The following is a 20,248-nucleotide window of genomic DNA, read 5'->3' as shown; positions in this document are numbered from 1 at the left end:
ATTCAATGGCATCTTATATTCAAGTAAATACAGTATATAGCTGTATGAAAATGTATTTTTTCACTGCTCTAAGTGATTCAAGTGAGAATCAAATCTAGACTTTATGATTTCTCATCGTTCATTCATCTGATTCTCCTGTGATACAGGTTTAGTAATACAAATATTCTTCTTTGTTTTTAATCAATTACTTTAATTTATAATGAAAAATTAAAAATAGTTTTTCATAATGTCTAATAATATAAATTATTTTATTTCATTTTATTTGACAAGCAATTTTGAACACAAAGTTAACAGTTATTGCAAATTTTAGGTTTTCTTAATTATTATGATGCATGTTCAGAGGGATTAAAGTTAGCAGATGTCAATCTTACATTTGGTGGACCTGGCGGTTCCTGTCATGACCCATCCACTGGTCAGTCACCCCTATGTTGGGCTCTTATGGAACATTGTAACAATGGAAAAAATTTTTTTACTAAGAAAAGGAGTACTAGAATTAATTTTATATCAATTCACAAAAAAGTAATTACAAATTTTAAAAATTTTGTATTTTTTTATGCCTGTTTATTTAATATCAATAGTTTATTTTATTAGGGCAATGGAACTTCATCTGAAATTATACGGGATGAATTAGAAACAATGAATATAATTATGAAACATTATCCAAAGTTAAAAAATACACCATTATATAATGAGTAAGTAGAATTTTGTCTTTTTATGAATATTTTTATACTTAGAGAATATTATAAATAGTAAACAGAGATAATTTTACTTGACAAGGAATTAATTACTTTTGGAATTTAATAAATTTTTAATTATAAATTAATTATAACAATAAATTAAATATATTTTAAAATAAATTTTCAAAGTTATCAGAAAACAATTAAAATTGTTTATTTAAACAAATTTCAAATAAAATAATATACATTAAAAATTAAATACAGGCATACCCCAGGTTATGATCATCTCAGGATAAAACAAACTGCAGATACAACTCATATATTTCTACCCCTATCATGATCTGACTTAGCTATCCTGACTAATATGATGCTTTGTCCATTCCAAGTATTGCCACCTAACCTGTTATTGCTTCGTGTTCAGGCAGAGACCAAAAAAAGTCTGGGGTTTAAGATAATTTGGGAAATCATCAATAATTAATTATTTTTTAATGATATAGGTGATTTTATAACTGACAAATAGAAACAGTCTGATAATTTAATTAGCAAGTTATTTATAATAACATTACAGAGTAGGGGTCCAGATACTAAACCTTGAAGACAACCTTTATTTAGAGAGCAGATTTTTTTTAACAAAGCCCAATTTAAGCTCAGTTCTTGTTTTTTAAGAAATCCTTGAGCACGTAGTAAATATTTTGAGGTACTTTGTTATCTCTGATAAGTTTTAAAATTGAGGGCCACCATGCATTGTCAAATGTGCCTTTGATATGTAGAAATATTAAGAGAGACATCAATCTCTTCTTCTTTCCTTGCTGTATAGTATCACACAATTTAACAAGAGCATCCTCTGCAGAATACTGGAGCTTGAAACCATATTGGTCATTGCTCAAAAACTTTTCATGTATGGGAAAAATAAATAAAAAATATAAATGAACAACATTTTTAAAAAAGTATGGAGATAGCAATTGCATTGTAAATGGTTGTATTGTAAATTGCCATTTGATGGAACACATTATGTACACAACCTAGGTTATACCTATATTGTAATTTTGTACAGATAACCTGAATGTTATCTATGTTTAAAAGCAAGTTGAAAGTGGACATATGTTATATTTTAATTTAAAATTGTAATTACAAACCCATCAAACAGCTTTTCATTTGTCTACAGTCACTAAAAACATTTTTAGATGATGTGAAAATTCTTTGTATACCACAAAGATATTTATCTGCCATTTCATTTTTTACCAAAACCAATAATGACATAATATATTCATACTTTATCTTTAGATTCTCCATTCATTTTTTATGTGCCACTCTATACTTTATCATTATTAGACATTTCTATTTGAACTTTTATCTTAAAAGCTGATAGATTTCCATTTAATTTCACTCCTCTGCATGTAATGTCATCATTTCAAAGAACTATTTAGCAACTGGCTATCTAGTTTAGTCTATACTAGCTTGTTATGCCTGGCTTCAATTGCATTTAAAAAGTTAAAAAGTACTCCTCACAGTAATTGTTATATCTGGTGTTATTATTCATAAATTTCAAAAATGTATGTGATAAAACTCATTTTAAGAACATTATCAGAATGAGGACATATTTCCCATGCAGTTTATGGGCATAAATAGCAAGTTTATAGATAAATAATTACAATTAGTTTGGTTTATTTGGTTATGGCAATGTGACCCATTTGTGTCACATTGCCATAACCAAGATCTGCTGAGGGGTGACTCCCAGGAAGAGTTTTATGAGAAACTGCCCCTATTTAGGTGTTACGAACAAACCCCAGAAAACTGCATGTGGCCAGCCTGTTGGCAATGCTTGAACCCACAACCATCTATCAATGTAACAGTTTTGACTCCACACAGGTGAGTGAGTATCAAAGTAATAATATAGCATATCTACTTCACACTATGTCATGGTTGCTATAACAAAGGGAATGTACTGTAATATTTATTTTTTTTAAAATTATATCTCTTTTTATACGAATTATAGTTAGTTTATTATTTATTTAATTTTTTGCTCATAGATGGCGTTATATGTAAATCCAGCAAATCTAATGTAAATAGAAATTAATTGATATATAGAAGTTTAATAAATAATTAGGTTGGAATGTATGACATTGTCTAAGATAGATGTAAGTTAATGTAACTGCAGAGTTTTGTAGCAATTGGTTAAATGGCCTTGGAATATATAGTGAACAAACATTCTCATTTATAGATATAGATTAAGTCATTGCATTTTTTTTTTTTTTTTATTATAAAATGAATTTTGATGGTTAAAATAATTATATTGATTCAAAATGATAGGTCTGGCTACTTAATTTAAGAGCTGGGTATCTTCTGAACTGTATACCAGTAGATGTTATAATTTCTCTGGCCACTATAGAGTTACATCATATACCAATGATATACTGTACTTTTGTGCTGTATCAATAATAGTTATTTGCATGAAATTAAAATAGTTTTATAATGATTCAAAAATAAGTATGATACACTTTTATCAGTGAAAGTGATCCCATGGTTACTTGGTCCAAACCTCTAGAATGGAGAGCAGATGCAACTTATGCTGCCATTGCCATTAAAGTAAGTATTGGGCAATAACAAATTAAATATTTAAATGAAATTATGATTAATCAGCACAATTAATGCAGATAAAGTTGTTATTATAAAATATATGTTTGTAATTTATATAATTTTTATAATGGAAAATTATAAAGATAAGTAAAGTAGCTTGCTTTTACATAGAAAAATACAAAGCCATTAAATGACTAAATGAGTTATTATTTAACTATATGTTTAATAAGAAAATCATCTTGTTAACAAAGTCTAATATTTAAAATATAAGTCTTGACTATTCTTTATCAAATCACTTCTGCTATTTCTGTTTTCATTCTTATTCATTCTGTTTCCATTTGAATTTTCAGATTATAGCACAACATCTTGAAATGTTTTATACAAACAACACTCCACCTTTCAACTACAATCTTTTGAGCAATGATAATGCATTTCTCAGTTATTATCCTCATCTGTTTACACAGAGAACATTATTTGCCCGATTTCAAATGAATAACACCAAAACTCCTTACACTGAGTTTGTAAAAAAACCTATTTATTCTGTTCTTGGACTTCTCGGTTTACTTGGTAAAAAATTAATTTATGTTAAAGGTTGGTTCTTTTTTAATATTCTGATATTTAAATACTTATCAATATTTTTAGAACTGTGTAACAATCAGTGTGTTAATTTCTTACCAGGAAATTGGAGAAATTCAAAAACATTAGGTGCAATAGCAACACTCAATGATGAATCTGAAAGGTAATTGTTAATGAAAATTGTGATAATATTTAGAAAAATATTTTACAACATACTGTAATATTTTTAGATTTGAATTTGTACTACTATTGTACAATAGTATGGATACTTTCAATATTTCAAGTTATAATTATTTAGATATTACAATTCATGGACTTAATATTACATCAGGTTATTAAATTTTTTTATTTCTGTTAATTACAATAATAATGTTTCTTGAGTAAACTGTATTCTTTTACAGTAAAAGACTTCAGAATGGTACAGTATCATATAAATAACAAAGATACAAATCCATATTTTTGGTGGAAGAAATTTGGATATCCTCCATATCCTTCTATACATCAGTTTAAGATCATGCGATCTGTAGAGGTAAGAAAAGTTTTGTGTAATTTAAGTTTCAAGTATTTGTTATTGATCAAAAGTCAATAAACTATAAAATTACATTAGTCATGAAATAATTTTTTATGAGAAAATAAAACTTGCAACAGACTTTTTCTTGTAGGTTATTGTGGAGTCTAGAGACTCCCTCCCCATAGTTCAGCTTACTTCTGAAACAGCCATAACAATTAATTTACACAGTAGGAAAATTGCATTGTGAATGTAAACTGTCTGTCAATTTTTTTAGAATTGAAAATGCTAGTTTTACAATATTTTTAGATTTTTAAAAATTAATTTATTAAATTTAACATTTTCTAATATTTACCATATGGTCTGTAAATTTGCCATGAATACAGAAAGGAGAAATAACAAGTAAAACGGCAAGGCTGTATTTGGGATAAGACTATGTCTCGGAGACTCACTACTAAGTGGGATTACTTTGATACTGAAGACAGATCTCATTCTCATTCTTCAATTTTCTTTGGTATTGCTGGTTTTGAGCGTGATTGTTCAAACTTCTCCGGCCATGACCATGAGGTTGTCCACAATGCATTTTTGGTGAAATTAACTTATTCAATGTTGAAATTTCTTTCTGTTGCGTGTCGTGTGTCTCCCTGGATTGAATTTTTGTCGATGCCTAATGAAAATTTCCCATTTTTGAAAAAAATAATCATGGCTATCGTATTGTCCAAAATTTTTTTAATATTTTGCACAAACTATATATATATATATATATAAATGTAAAAAGAAAAAAAAATTATATTTTGAAAGTTATAATTTTATATTAAAACTAACGACTAGCACCATCTACTTTCAAAAACATTTCGATGCTGAAATGCAATATTTCGGGTCAACCAGTCAAGGTCAGCATGTCACAACCAGAGATATGTCAGGAATAACACAGGACAGGTAAATAGGTTTTTTCAAAGACTCGTTTGTCAAAATTCAATTTTGCAACATTCATATTTCCAACTTTCCAACAAGCATCACATGCACAAATCTCACACTAGTGCCTGTTTCTAGAAAGAGTGTTGCCATTTTTTATTTTATTTTGACTCGGTTCTCGATCCTGAGTATCTACAAGTCTGGTTTTTTTTATGCATGCATGATTTCAGCACCTGATACTCTGTTCCAAATTGCAACTCCTGACATGTACTGTACTCTTTCATACCTCTAAGCTGGTAAGCCAGAACGGCAGCACGATTTTCTAAACAAGACATAGTCTTGTCAATTATCATCTTATGATTATAAAATATGACTTTGTATGAAAATTTTTTATAGCATACATATTCTTAAGACAGATAAAAATTAGAAGTTTTTTATCATTCTTTGGAAATCACATGACAGTTCCTAATAATATAAATATTTAACATGTATTCTTAAATTTAAATTGTAAACTCCTCAGGTAAATTCTTTTTCTTAAATTTTTGAAAAGCCAGAACAATAAATATACTTAAAATTCACAAAAAATAGAAGAAATGCTTTCAATTTATTTTAGTATTTTCACATTTTATTCCTTTTCACAACTCAGAAACACAGCAGTCTCACTGCAGAAGTTCTCATCTACTTCAAGATCAGTAGCTGCTCATGATGTGGAACTGCAGCATTTCCAAAGAAAAATAAAATCACAAATAATGACTCAATTTTTATTATTTATAGTAATTTATATATTGTTTTTTAATCAAAAACAGGATACAAAATAAAAACAATTTTATTAGGATGATTGCTAGAAGTTCTCCTAAAAAGCTGCCAGCAACCACCCTAAAGGAATTGAGTAGGGATGTGGCACAATTGCTTCCCACTCAAGGAGACCAAATGTGCATTATTGTTCTCTGTCTCTTGAAACAATGAAAATGATTCAGATGGCACTGCAGTGCTGTTGCAGTTGGCTGCATGGCATAATAGATACTGAGTCAGAGCAGAGATATAGAGTAAATGTTAAACAAAAAATTTCAAAGCTTAATGAATTTTTTCATATTAATTTAAATTAAATTTTAAATATATATATTTTATGAATACAATAGTATATACTGTATATGTGAGATAATCTGCAGGTTAGAGGGTTTGTTCCTAACCTTTGAGTGGCATCAGGACAGTGAGTCCTGCTCTCTATGTCACTGGATGGCTGGGATTTGAGTGGAAGGGGTCATGGTTAAGTCAATAGGGTGATCAGATCTCATAATAACTGATATCAACACCAGTTAAACAAAACAACAAATTTAATAAGTAACAAAAAGGGGTTAGATACGTAAAAAGGGATTGTTGATACTCTCTGCTACTCTTATTACAATATAATTTAAACAAATTCAAAGTTCTTATGCGTCATCAATTCAGTGTTGGGACTTATCTTCCAACTTTCTCAAAACAAAGCAAAAGCAACAATCTCAGCAGCCCAAGTCATTCGATTGTCTTGTTTATCTGATCAGAGTTTGATGGAAATGCCAGATAAGAACTGGGTTTCTTTTATTTCCTAATTACTCTAATTACTTAATTTTCCCCAGACTCTCATATATATATGTAAAGTTGTAATTGTTACTCAGTACTGTTACTGCTCAATATAACAATCTCATGGTGGAGTTGACTTTTATGTTCCTGAGATGTAAAAAGGGGTGTTTTGTGAAGATTTTTTTTTTTAATAATTCTTTAATTTTTGTTTAAACTCATAAAATATTTCTGAAGAATGTTTACTTAAAATTTACATTGTCTCATTGAGTAATTTTATTATCAACAAAAAAGTGAAATGTCAGTTGATATAGACTGATAATCAATCCAGATGCACGAATCCTCACAATTTTGCTTTTTAGGATGATGATACTTATTTTTGTAAATGATTGATTCATTTATGACAAAAGAGAGTAATTTTAGCTACTGATTCTTCTTCCTGAAAATGATCAAGCACCTTAATTTTTGTTTTGGAGAATCATCAATGCCAAAATATCAAAAAGAAAGCATTCTTTTACAGATAAAAGAAATCTGCTTGTAATTCACAAGTGTTTTATATTGGTATACATACTCTTACACAGATAATGACTTGAAAAACTGCAGAACCAATATTCACTAGCATAGTTTAATAGTCCACAACACATCTTAAACACATTCTGCTGCAATCTAAGGAAACAATTTTTAATGCTTTTATCCGTTGTTTTGGAGCTTCTATCTCATATGTGTGAATTATAATCAGGTTGTCATAAAAAAAAAAAAAAACAATGGAATGAAATAGAACAGCCATAAAATTAAATATTTTTCTGCACATAACACAGTTATAGTGACCAAAAACATTTAATAAACATAACAATTATTTTTTCTTCTGTCAATTATAGAACCAAGTGTCACAAGTTTTTATTTTATTGATATTACTTACCAGGAAATAATATGTTCATATATTAGATATTTAAAATGTTAATAGTAAAATAATTTATATTTGAACAGAGCTTTCTTAGGAATTATGGACCTTTGACAAATTTTGATCCATAGTGGAGGGCTATGATTTGGAACCTGGTTACAAACCTCTTATAACAATGATAAAGCTAGTCCATCAACCCAAACAATTATTTTTAAAAAAGCCATTAAATTGTAGTTCTACTAGTAGTAAAAATTTTCAAATACAGTAGACAGCAATTCATACTGAGATGTACAGGGTGATTCAAAAGTCACAAAAATTTTAAAAAATTAATAACTCACAAACTATTTACAGTAAGATGATGCAGTTTTCACAGAAATGCTTAGAAAGAAATGTGATTTTTTTTTAGGTGTAATAAAAATTTTAGTACCAAAAATTTTTAGTACCAAAAATTTTTATTACACCTAAAAAAAATCCCTTCTAAGCATTTCTGTGAAAACCACATCATCTTACTGTAAATAGTTTGTGAGTTATTTTAAAAAATTAATTTCTGTGACTTTTGAATCACCCTGATATATTAACAACTTTAAGAAAAATGTACACTATTTAGTTTTAATGCTATGAATTAAATTTTTGTTTAGGATCCATTTCGATTGCATAAACCAAAAAAACTATCTTATCCACCATGGAAGTTTTACATGAAGATACCATTGCCTGGTATTAATTTGTTATATATCTGTGATAAGAACAATTTACCAACCTATGTGAGTAGTACAAGTTTATTTCATAATAGTTGTCTAATCTTTTTATTAGTTAATCAACAGATTCTTTCTAATAATAACAATTTATTGATATTGACAATTTTTAACAAAAGTTTTATCTTTTAAACAGGTAAAAAAGATCCAAATACTGAGTATTTCTCAACAAAGTATCATTATAACTTGGAAAGATCCTTCTAATAGGTAAATAATTTATAATTTTAGGAATCCTTTTTAATTCTATAAAATGATTATAGAATTTATTTGAGAAGACATTTGGTTACTGTTTAAAAATTTATATTTGAAATTCTATCTGTTATTTTAACATTAATAAATGTTTATTTTGATTAATTTCAGTCTAATTAACCAGATTAAACATTAAATTTAGATAATTTGGAAGGAAAACTTGCCCAGAATGAAACTCAAACTTGTATCTGTTACACTTCCTCTTTTAAACATATATAAGTTAGACTTCTATTACCATAAAGAACAACTATTTTCTTAAAAACTAATTTCCACACATTCTTCTTGTCATTAAAACAATTACCCATTTTAAGTCTTCAATGTGTCTTAGAATGGTTAAAGACTTGAAAAAAGCTGTTGGCAACTATTTTAATGACAAGAAGAATGTCCTCAAATATGTCTTAGAATGGTTGATAACTTGAGCAATTTGTTACTTAAGTTTTGCCTTTGATTGAGTACAATGATTCAGTTGATCTCTGTTACACTGAAAATTTACTAAAAATAAAACAAATAATTAGCAGAGAATACATGCTTAAGGATTTTGCAGCCACTCTATACAACATTTACCGTATTTTACGGACTATAAGACGCACTTTTTTCTTCGAAAAATTGCCTCCAAAATTCAGGTGCGTCTTATAGTCCGTAGCGTCTTATAGGTATTTTTTTTTTTAAATTGCTTAAAAATTCAGGTGCGTCTCATAGCCCGTAGTGTCTTATAGTCCGTAAAATACAGTACATCAATATGGTTAATTGAGCTAAAGTACAATGTGATTTTACTTATAGATGAGCCTAATGTTGCTTGGGCAAAAAATAACAGCAGCAAAGATTAAGATTATTAGATTATTTCATACTTCTAATGCTTCTGTTATATTATATTATAGTATTTGATTTATATTTACAAAGATTATCTTATGTAAGCATTTATCACACCACATTTTAAAAATTCTTGAAATTGTGTACAGTAGAGGAATAAAGGATTTTAAAAATTTGTTAGATTGGGCACTCGGTGTGATAAACTCTTACATAAGATAACCTTTGTAAATATAAATCAAATACTATAATGTAACAAACATTAAAACAAAAACCATATAAAGAGTTTTGTTATTTCAGCCAACCATTGGTCATGTTTATCATGATACTCAGATGGTACTAAATGGCACAAATTCAATGATCAAGTAGACAGGAATTGACAATAGATGTTAAATTTTTTAGATGTCATAATATTTTCTAATGTTAACTTTAAGAAACTGCACCATTCACAGCCAAATATCAAACAGCAATCTGCTAACTAATCAAATTTCACAAAAACTGGGCCAAATATTTAAACTCTGCACCCTCGAAAACCACTTAAATCATATTTTGTGCTTGCCGGTAACTTTGTATTATGTAATTTTTCTATTCAAATGCCACCATACTGCTGGTCTGATAGAAAGAAGGGTTGCAGAAAGGGGTTGGAGTAATTTGACCAAAAGGACTACTTTTGACCTCCTCCTGGAAGAAAGGATGCTCAATGACTACTAATTAATATTGGTCTACTATTAATATTTGAAAAGTAATTCATGTTGGATAGATTGTGATGGCCCCAATCCTAACAAGTTCCTAACCTTAACATCTGAAAGACTTCATGTTGAAATTTTTCTCCGTCGTGTGGCCACCATGTTGAATTTTTGTCGATGTTAAGCCTAACAAAAATTTTATGTTATTAATAAAATAATCGTGGCTATTGTATCATCTGAAATTATTTTTTTTATTTTTTACAAACAAAATAGATATAATTTTTTTTATTTTTATATTTATTAATATATGTTGGAAGTTAGTTTTAATATAAAAATTATAACAACTAGCGACATCTATTTCCAAGAACATACGAATACTGTAACAAGATATTTCAGGTCAAATGCTCAAGGTCAGAGGTCGTGACCCCAAGAATTGTCGGGAATAACACAGGACAAGTTAAATAAAATCTTGTAAAAATGCTAGAATAATTGTTTTTAATAGTGTTTAAATTTTGGCAACATGTTGTATAAACTATGTGGGAAGTATGTTCTCATAAATTTTGCATTTATAGAAAAATTATTGGGCTGCAATTTGAAAGAATTGTAGACCTATAAATTTCAGCTGTCATCCCGTCTGTCCGTCCTTCATCGATCTCAAGAAAGGAGTTAGACAGATGAAAGTAGAGACAAGACATGGAAATCATGAGAGAAAGAGGATCAGATTAATTATATATGAACTTCTGATTTGTACTGCAAGTTGTGTTATTTCAATTTAAAATTTTCCCTTGAATGGAGTTAGATACGTAATTGGCACAATTCAACTGCTAACAGGAAATGTATGATGTACAGGAGAAAAACACTACTACATTCCTTGCAGCAAGGGCTATATGCTACCTGTTGCAGTATCGGCGTAATGGCGCATCTATTTCATGCTATATCATTGTCACAGTAATTAATTGAATATAATATATATTTTTTAAATTACATTATATTCTTTTTTGTAATAATTATATTTAGTTAAATTTTTTTTCGATAGATGGCACTGTGTGTAAAACCAGCAATCAAATGTAGACAAAAATTATATAGATGTATATCTATATAATTTTGATATATAGAAATCTAATTGATATTTTGGAGTGGGATGTACGACATGACCTAAGAAGAATTTGAACATAACTGCCCCGTTTTGTAGCAGTTGGTCAAACGGCATAGGCGTGCATAGCAAACAAACAAACATCCTCATTTATATATATATATATATATATATATATATATACACCATATATTTTCGCAGATAAGACAACCTTCAGATAAGACAAGGTATAAATTTTCACCAAAGTTTTATAGTTTGATAGCATATACAGGGTGGGCCAGCGAAAACGAAACGGCAGAGTGTTCGTGTTCGTCCAAGCAAAGTGCTCGGACAGGTCGATTTTACTCTCGAGGGGACATTTTTGCAATAAAGTTTTTGCGATTTTGAATACAACAGACAACAAAAAATTTTAAAAACTCATTTATTTTGTATTAACTAAACAAGCATTTATTTCGAAAAAAATGTTTGTTTAGTTAATATTCAGAATCGCAAAAACTTTATTGCAAAAGATGTCCCCTCAAGAGTAAAATCGACCTGTCCGAGCACTTTGCTTGGATGAACACGAACATTCTGCCGTTTCGTTTTCGCTGGCCCACCCTGTATCTGTCCTATAAGACAATCCTCAAACTATCAATGGCCTATGAATTTAGTTTAGATCAGCAATCATCATCTGGATAATAATACTGTATAGCATATATAGAATTATGTCCTATTTGTAATTTTTCGAATGAACAAATTTTATTTTCTTGCATTTGGCAGCACTGCCTTGCAATTGTTGCAAATATTCACACTGATTCCGGCATTCCAGTAATGACTGACTATTCACAGAAAAGTCATATGGGCTATTCCATTTTGTGGACATAACCTACTCTCTAATAGTAAATAATTACGGTTTGTCCATTTTTTTTAATAATGGTTTTAATTTATATAAATTTCAATCTAATTTTTTTTGTATCTGTCCTATAAGATGACCCCGGATTTTGGGGGCCTTTTTTTTATGATTCAACTATTTTCTTATCTGCGGAAATATACGGTATATACTGTATATATTTATATATAGATAGATACATAATTAAACCATTAAAGATATAGTCAGTTGAATCACTTGTACTGTACATGTACACAATAGTGAGAGGGAAACATGGGAGCTAATTTATTTTCTTGACAAACATAAAACTGAAGGGAAAAAATATATTTTTATAATAATGAATATAACACATTAGAACTAACTTTTATTTTTATTTTTGAAGCCTCTTTTAAAAGGTAGTTTCACATACATATGATAACAGTAATCATAAATCTGATGATTTTTTCTATTCATTAGAGTATTTTAAAACTGACAATATTACAAAGTGCATGATAAAAGGCCTTCTTTTTTTAATTTGTACTACACAAAATATAAAATCTAATATTGTTATGCCAAAAAGTTGAAACTTTAAAATTTTAATTCAAAATATCCAAATATATAGCAATCAGTTATAAGTATATTTTCAAATTCTATTTCTGGTTTCACTCATTCTTCATAATTCAAATTTATAATTCATTGATTGATCTATTAATAATTTCATACTAAGTGATCAAATAAACAGGACTTAGTGTGCACTTATCCCTAGCTTGCAGCATTATGTTGTAACAGATAGAGAAAAAAATCCACTTGCATTGTAAGCTATGGAGATGTGCACGCTAGGCAGGATTACAAGTTACATGGGAGGAAATTTGTCTTGCTTTTTTGAGGTCTGCCTGTTTACCTCAAACCAATAAGGTCACTAATCCAGATGCCCAGCTATTGAAACTCCTGCACTCTATTTATTGAAAGAAATATTACTTTTTTTAGAGGATGCACTGTCATTTGTACCCATTTCTTTTATTAATTGAAAAAACAGTTAATGTAGATGCAACTTTTAATTTCTCTGAGACAAAACTACAAAGAATTTATATAATTTGTAGCTCATTACCACTCATCTGAATACTTTCAATGTTTTTTGCTCTAAATTATGCTTGATTTGTCATTGAAATGTAATCAAGTGCATGCAAACTGATGCAATTTCATCTGATCCATTCACTTGCCAAAGTGTGCACTTAGCTTGGGAGTATTGCATGATGAGTCAGTTAGGCAAATTAACTGATGTGATATCCGAAAATTCTACACTGAAAATTTTATAGTGTAAGGTAAGTTACATAAAGAAGAAAAGTAACTGAAAACTAAGATGATGATTGTGTAAAAATGAGCTATTATGAACAAAAAAGTTATCTGATGAAAGACTGAATAAGTACAGTTATAAAAAGCGTTTCAAATTCTGAAGACAAATTTGATTTCTTACATTTACCGTATTTTACGGACTATAAGACGCACCTTAATTTTTAAGCAATTTTTAAAAAAAAAAATACCTATAAGACGCTATGGACTATAAGACACACCTGAATTTTGGAGGCAATTTTTCGAAGAAAAAGGTGCGTCTTATAGTCCGTAAAATACGGTATTTATTATGGACTCAAGAGATAAAACCAAACAAAATGCCAAATTATTGGGCTATTATATGGATAAGTTGATTATTAGAAATTTTGCACTTCAGGAGTTTGTTTTCATTTGATCATTTAGTATAAGTGTTTAATAAAATATACTTTTGAAGTAATATATATTATATAATTTTATTACAGATGCCTTTTAACCTATGAGGTTCAGCATTCTCCAAATGGTATTTTGAGAACTTACACAAGGATTAACCAAAAAGACACGATTTTTCTATCATTTACATACATGCAAAAGTTACAAAATTCAAGCCAAAGTAAGAAATTGTTGCATAATGTTTGTTATATTTATATAATGTTAAACATTGCAAAGCCCGATGAGTATATATATAGAAACATCCAATTGTCCTTAGGCCATGGGCAAGGAGTCGTCCCCAGCTGGCATTGTGATTAACCAAGTAAGGTTATATCCAAATTTAAATACCTCTGGAAGCTACCTCTTGCTCGGGGTCTGGGTGGCATAGCTGGCAAGTGTACTACACGACAAGCAGAGGTTGCAGATTAAAGCCCTGCCCTGAGTCAGTTCTTTCTTTCAGAAGGTTCTAAATTATTTAATAAATTACTAAAATTATAATTATTAATTTAGTTAAGAGGTGGCATCTAATGCCTACCTCTAGTGACAAATTACTTTGTATTAATTATTGAATTAGCCAAATTGTAGCCCGATCATTTAGGCAATTATTGGATGTTTCTATGTATAACATTGTTTAGTAAAAAAGCTTTTTACAAACTGCAAATAAAGTATTCCACTTGAGCTATGCACTACAACAAACATTGGTAAATACAGTCCTTCCAACAATAATAAAACATAGTGATTGCCTAGAAACTCTTTATTAATTATTTTTCTCTAAACTTGTACAATAATTGCTGATATCTTACTATAAAATGTACTAGAAAATTTCATCAAAGTTACATGAAAATAATAAATGTAAGAGCTAGACACTATTAGCAAAAATTGAATGTCCAACATTAATATAACATCTTAATGTATGATATCTTTAAATTAAAATTAGTAGCTGATTTTGCTACCATCTTTGGCAAGAAGCTGAAAAATACAATTAGACATTGAATTATCAAAGATTACAGTTGTTCTTGTGGAATATTTTCCAATACTTCAATGAGAACAGTCTTGTAGTGCTTTCTACTGCTACACATTTGGAAAACCAAGTCACCCAAAAGATTCTCAATTGGGTTTAAATCTGCACTGAGGGGTTGAATGTTCTTGCTCTGGAAAAAGGATAATGTTGATTTTGATATACAGAAGTTTTCATTATCCTGCATAAATTCAAAGTCCTGTCTAGCAATTTTCTGTCTATAAGTTTGGAGCTGCTTTCAGACAAGCTCCTGATATGTTTGAGAATTGTTTCAACATTAAATAAATACTATATCTGTCTTTTCATTCCATCCAATCCCTGCCCAAGTCGTGAGTGTACTACCACCAGCCACTCTCTTTGAGCATTGCTTTTGATCTAGTTTTTTGTCTGCCCAGTAAAACTTAAAACCATCAGGTCCATTGAGATTCCACTTTTTCTCATCCTTCCCTTCTTTCAAAGTTGTTTCTGGCAAACTGTAATCAAGTTGTCTGTCATTTTGATGAATCAAAATGACAGACAACTTGATGAATCAACAAGATGAATCAACAGTACACAATATTTTCAGAACATTGTCTGTTGTTCTGAAAATATTGTGTACTGTTGATTTACTACAGCTCAGCTTCAATTCATTTTGATTTTTTGAATGAATATTATATTTTAGTTCTATATCTTCCTTTTCTATTCTATTCTATTCCTTTTCTATTCTAGTATATATCTTCCTTTAAGTTAACATCAAACAATTGCACATTGTTCTCTAGGTATTGTTGAACTCTTGCAAGCACTGTTTCATTTTCCTCTTCATGCTCCTTATTATTGAAATACTTTGAGATTGTTGAATGAGGTCTTCCCAAATTTTTAGCAATCAAAGTTACTTTTCTCTTTCTGATGAAATAAATCAATTTTGATCTCCACTACAGTTAGGTCCTTTCCACATCCCATTTTTAATAGTAAGGTACTATGGAATTTACTAAATCTTTTTTCCACTTGTTTGTATTTTTATAGAAATTTCATGGATTCCAATCATTACTTTCTTTGAAATTAATTCCAATCAGTATATGTTCTATTAATGTTGGACATCCTATTTTCAATGATAATATCCAACTCTTTTGTTTATTAATAATTTTTCTCCAAACTTATGCAATAATTGATATTTTGCTATCAAATATGCATGAAAATAATAGAGAGTTTCTAGGCAATCACTGTATGTTCTATTATGGTTGGAAGGACTGTACACTGTAACAGGTATTCAGGGTGTATGCCTGGAAACATCAGTCTACTGAAAACATGGAGTCAGTTAGTTATACTTCATAAATTTTTGTTGTTTCATGCTATATACACTTTCCCATATGCATAAAAACAGCAGTATAGAATCTGGTGCTGTCTCTGTTCAGAACTCAAAACAATGATAAGAGAGATGTTAGGCTGCTGATATGTGAGCAGAACCTCCAAAATGATGCAATGAAGTAGTATGCAGCAGATTTCTTGGGGATTATGTTTTAATGTATTTATTATAAAAGCATTCATCAGACACTACAAGGAAATAATTCCATAGTGCCTGGATATAGCAATAGTAGATATTCAACAGCTATTGCCAGAAAAGTTCAAATTTTGCTTAGCCTTGTTATGAAATACTGACCTAGTGCAGTATATTCATGTTAATAGCAGAATTGCAAAAAAGATAGATAGAATATCTTGTTTATTAACAAATTGCTAGCAACAGGCTAATGACATGATGGCACAGGTTGCACAAGAGTATGCTGAAACCCAATGTCAGTTCAGAATATAAAGCAGTTTGCCTTTCCCTGACCTGTATGAAAATATCAGGAAATCTCAATGAAAGATTCACTCAAAACTATGTGAAGCAAAATGCCAAATATCCAGCCATAGTGCAAGTGTGGAGATTATTTGCTATATTGGCATTGGTGATGTAATTGTGTGTGATAGAGCTGTCAATGCATAATGCTATCAGGAAATTTTGGGCAAGCATTTTTTTGCTTTCTATGGTTAGCCTGTTTCTGTAGAGAGATACAACCTTACAACATGCATTTGTCAAGCTGCATACTACACACTTTACCAAAATTAGTTCAAGTTCTGTAACATCTCAAATTTGTCTGATCTGAACCATTCAATGGCATTTGGCATGTCCTAGAGAAAAAGATGTAAAAACAGGCTCTGAACAATAAGATCAGCTAAAGACAATACTTAAAGAAATATGGGTCAACATTCTACAGAACATTTGTAATGTTTGTATCATATTGATAAATACACAAATTGTTGATGTGCATACTGCAAAAGGAGATGCTCAAACTGGTGATTACATGCACCTTGCATCCACATATAAACTTATTGCCTCTACATTTTGAGTGGAATGGTATTTCTAAGCCTACATTGAGATGCCTGTCACTGTAAGTTCAAGTGGAGTTCTTTGCCAAGGTAAAGTAAAACCAAAACAATGTATTTTATATTAAATTACATGACTCTACATATGCTCTGCAATTAATATTTTGATTTTTAAGCTAAACAGATAACCAATTTCAACAAAAAAGTGAAAGCTGAATCTCTAATGAACAAAAATGTTTCATTAAAGATTTCAGAAATTGTGACTACAATATCTAGATTTCTAGATGTTGATTTGAGACTAAATTTTTGTAGTGTATAACATTTTAACAATTGAAGACTATTCAATAACATTTTATCATATTGAAAGAATAATTTGTAGCATGAAAAATTACTATTTGAACTATAAAATGGCTAAGAAGCAAGTTCGGTGAAAGCTAAAAAAATGGTATGTTCTTTAAATTGAAAATTGTATGCATACTGAGAGAGATTTAAAGGACTTAATATTTTGCCACTTTCTAACTTTTTTCAATCAGTTATGTGTGTTATAATGAGATGATTTATTTGTTTTAAACTGGGTTAAGATCCTGTATTTATGTATTTGGTGTAGTGCATCAAAATATTACTTTTTTATTTATTGATTAATAGCATTAACCTTAGACAAAACTGTACAAGTTATGCTAACATAATATTACCATTTCTTTTACAGCTTTTCATTGGAAATGCCCATTTAAAGGATTTTACAGAGTTAGGGCTGTTGATTTTTGGAACCAGATGGGACCTTACTCACAACCTGTTTTCTATTCGTGTTAGCAGAATAACAAGTTTTCTAAAAGCATTATTCACTATATGTATACTTGTCCAAATTTAATATGTCTAATTATAGTAGTTTATTCATAATTATCAATTATTCTCAATCATTTTTGTATTTTTATTTTCAAGATATGCTAGACTGAAATATTACATCTAGTATCAGCACACAAATTAGAAAACAAAATTAATATCCCAGTTAAATTAAAGTTCAAATATTCAATAGATTTATCACATAGTTTTGAATTTTAGAAGGTGCAAAAGAATCTAAAATTTAATTATTTAAAATATCAATTGTATACTTTTAGATACAATTCAAAAATAAAATATAAGTTCTACTTGGAGTGCTGATATTAGGCTACATACTCTGAAAATGCTTTTAAAAGAATAAATATTTTTATTCGAATCTCTACTCAGCCACTATTTTTCTGGGTAAATCTGGGTTTTTTTCTCATCTAGACCAGAGTTTTTTCAGATGTCATGGGTGGCATATACAGTGGCCTATAACACGTGTTCATATAAGACAGATTCGTATAACATGGTGGAAAAATTGTGATCGTGTTCATATAACACGCAAAAAAGGGGCTCGTATAACATGGTACAAGAATGAGAAAGATTGTCATGGCCGACTCATGTCTCAACAGGATTGGTCGAATCTGGATCAATAGTGGACGAGCAGCAGACCTACTTGAGAGCTATCAGCATAGCAAAGATGCTGATTGGATGACTGCTGTCCAGCAGCATGCATATATATGGACAGTTTAGGCAGGAAAGTTGAGTTTCTTGTGGAAAAAAAAAAACATTTATTATTCAACGGCCATAAAAATTGTTGTCATGTAATGCCTTAAGCCTGATTACTAAAGAAAGTTATTTTAAATATAACAAGTAAGTTAATCGCTTTGGGCTGTGAACGGCTCATGTATTTGTAAAATCTAAGTGACTCATACAACACAGATTCATATAACACAGAACGTAACTACCATGTTATAGGGGGTCTACTGTATACATTGGCTGTATATATTGATCAAGTTAATAACTTGTGTAGCCCCCAGGTGACAAAGGACACTTTTCCTAGTAAAGCACTTTACTTAAGCTTCTGGACAGCACTAACCAATTACACCTCAACTACTCAAGCATTGTTGTTTGGCCCTTTATATATGTTGTTTTGTAGGAATAAAATTGTGTAGTCAGAAATGATGCAGAATATGACTATTAACAAAGAAATAATGGAAAAATTAAGATGCCCAAAGAAAATCAATTTTCTTCAGAAGTGACTGAAATTTGGAGATTAAAAGCAAATGGACATTGTTACTGAAGTTTCAAGCAACATAGGTTGTTTAGCTTCAGGAATATATAAAGTTTTGGTAAGAAAAGAAAATTTTAAACCAGAAACACGTTCAGGTTGACCTAAAGTAACATCACCCACAGATGACCGATGTATTATTAGACTGGTATCTAGACAAAATTTATCAGTTAGACTCTCTTAAAACTCGTTTAACTTAAATATTTCTAAAAATACTGTGCACAGAATAATAAGTAAAAATCCTTATATTAAACTAACAAGGATGTATAAAAACCATCTCCCAAACCTGAACATCTTAAAGCAAGATTGGAATGGGCCAAAAGCTACATGCAGTGAAAACATGAATGATTAAGTACACTCTTCAGTGATGAAAAAAGTGGAACTTAGATGGCCTTGATGGCTGGAATTACAACTGGCATGATCTGAGAAAAAAAGACAGTGTTTTATAGCAGAGAACAAGATGATGGCTCTCTAAACACCTTAGAGTGGCATCTCCTTCCTATAGCAGAAATGATAGGTGGTCCAAATTGGACATTTCAACAGAACAACACTCTCATTTATTGTTCAAATTAAACCAAAAAATGGCTCCAGATCAAAACGAGAATGTTATGAAATGGCCTACAAGAAGTCCTGACCTAAACACAATAGAAAACTTATAGGGGATCATGGCAAGACAGGTAGGTGGTCGTCAGTTTTCCAATGTTACAGAACTTATACCATGAATCTTCAATTGAATATTTAACTTGAAACCAGAATTGTTGCAAACTCTTGTGAATTCAATGCCAAATCATGTTTGATGTTATTAAAAATAATGAAAGTACAATTAGCCATTAAAAATGTTTTTTTTAATGTAATTTTTGAAATTTACCTAAACTTT

The 20,248-nt window shown here is 29.8% G+C and overlaps 1 protein-coding gene across 2 annotated transcripts in view; it reads left to right on the top strand.

Annotated features, from left to right (window-relative positions):
• The window catches only part of Idua (alpha-L-iduronidase), a 33,776-nt gene extending 15,618 nt beyond the window's left edge, over positions 1 to 18,158 (top strand). Inside the window, exons 6-16 of one of the 2 annotated variants that reach the window (XM_067269657.1) lie at positions 311 to 519; positions 592 to 692; positions 3,185 to 3,263; positions 3,605 to 3,845; positions 3,933 to 3,993; positions 4,061 to 4,161; positions 4,232 to 4,359; positions 8,350 to 8,472; positions 8,600 to 8,670; positions 13,957 to 14,084; positions 17,968 to 18,158. In XM_067269657.1, the coding sequence (XP_067125758.1) occupies positions 311 to 519; positions 592 to 692; positions 3,185 to 3,263; positions 3,605 to 3,845; positions 3,933 to 3,993; positions 4,061 to 4,161; positions 4,232 to 4,359; positions 8,350 to 8,472; positions 8,600 to 8,670; positions 13,957 to 14,084; positions 17,968 to 18,071 (1,346 nt within the window). In that variant the 3' untranslated portion in view covers positions 18,072 to 18,158. The remainder of the gene's footprint in view (positions 1 to 310; positions 520 to 591; positions 693 to 3,184; positions 3,264 to 3,604; positions 3,846 to 3,932; positions 3,994 to 4,060; positions 4,162 to 4,231; positions 4,360 to 8,349; positions 8,473 to 8,599; positions 8,671 to 13,956; positions 14,085 to 17,967) is intronic. The other variant, XM_067269658.1, reaches the window with a different exon arrangement.
• The last annotated feature ends 2,090 nt before the right edge of the window (positions 18,159 to 20,248 follow it).

This window comes from Centruroides vittatus, unplaced genomic scaffold (assembly GCF_030686945.1).
Source record: "Centruroides vittatus isolate TY-2023 unplaced genomic scaffold, ASM3068694v2 contig_355, whole genome shotgun sequence".
NCBI lineage: Eukaryota > Metazoa > Arthropoda > Arachnida > Scorpiones > Buthidae > Centruroides > Centruroides vittatus.
Note: the sequence above shows the minus strand (reverse complement) of the source record. Positions and strands in the feature narration are given on the sequence as shown.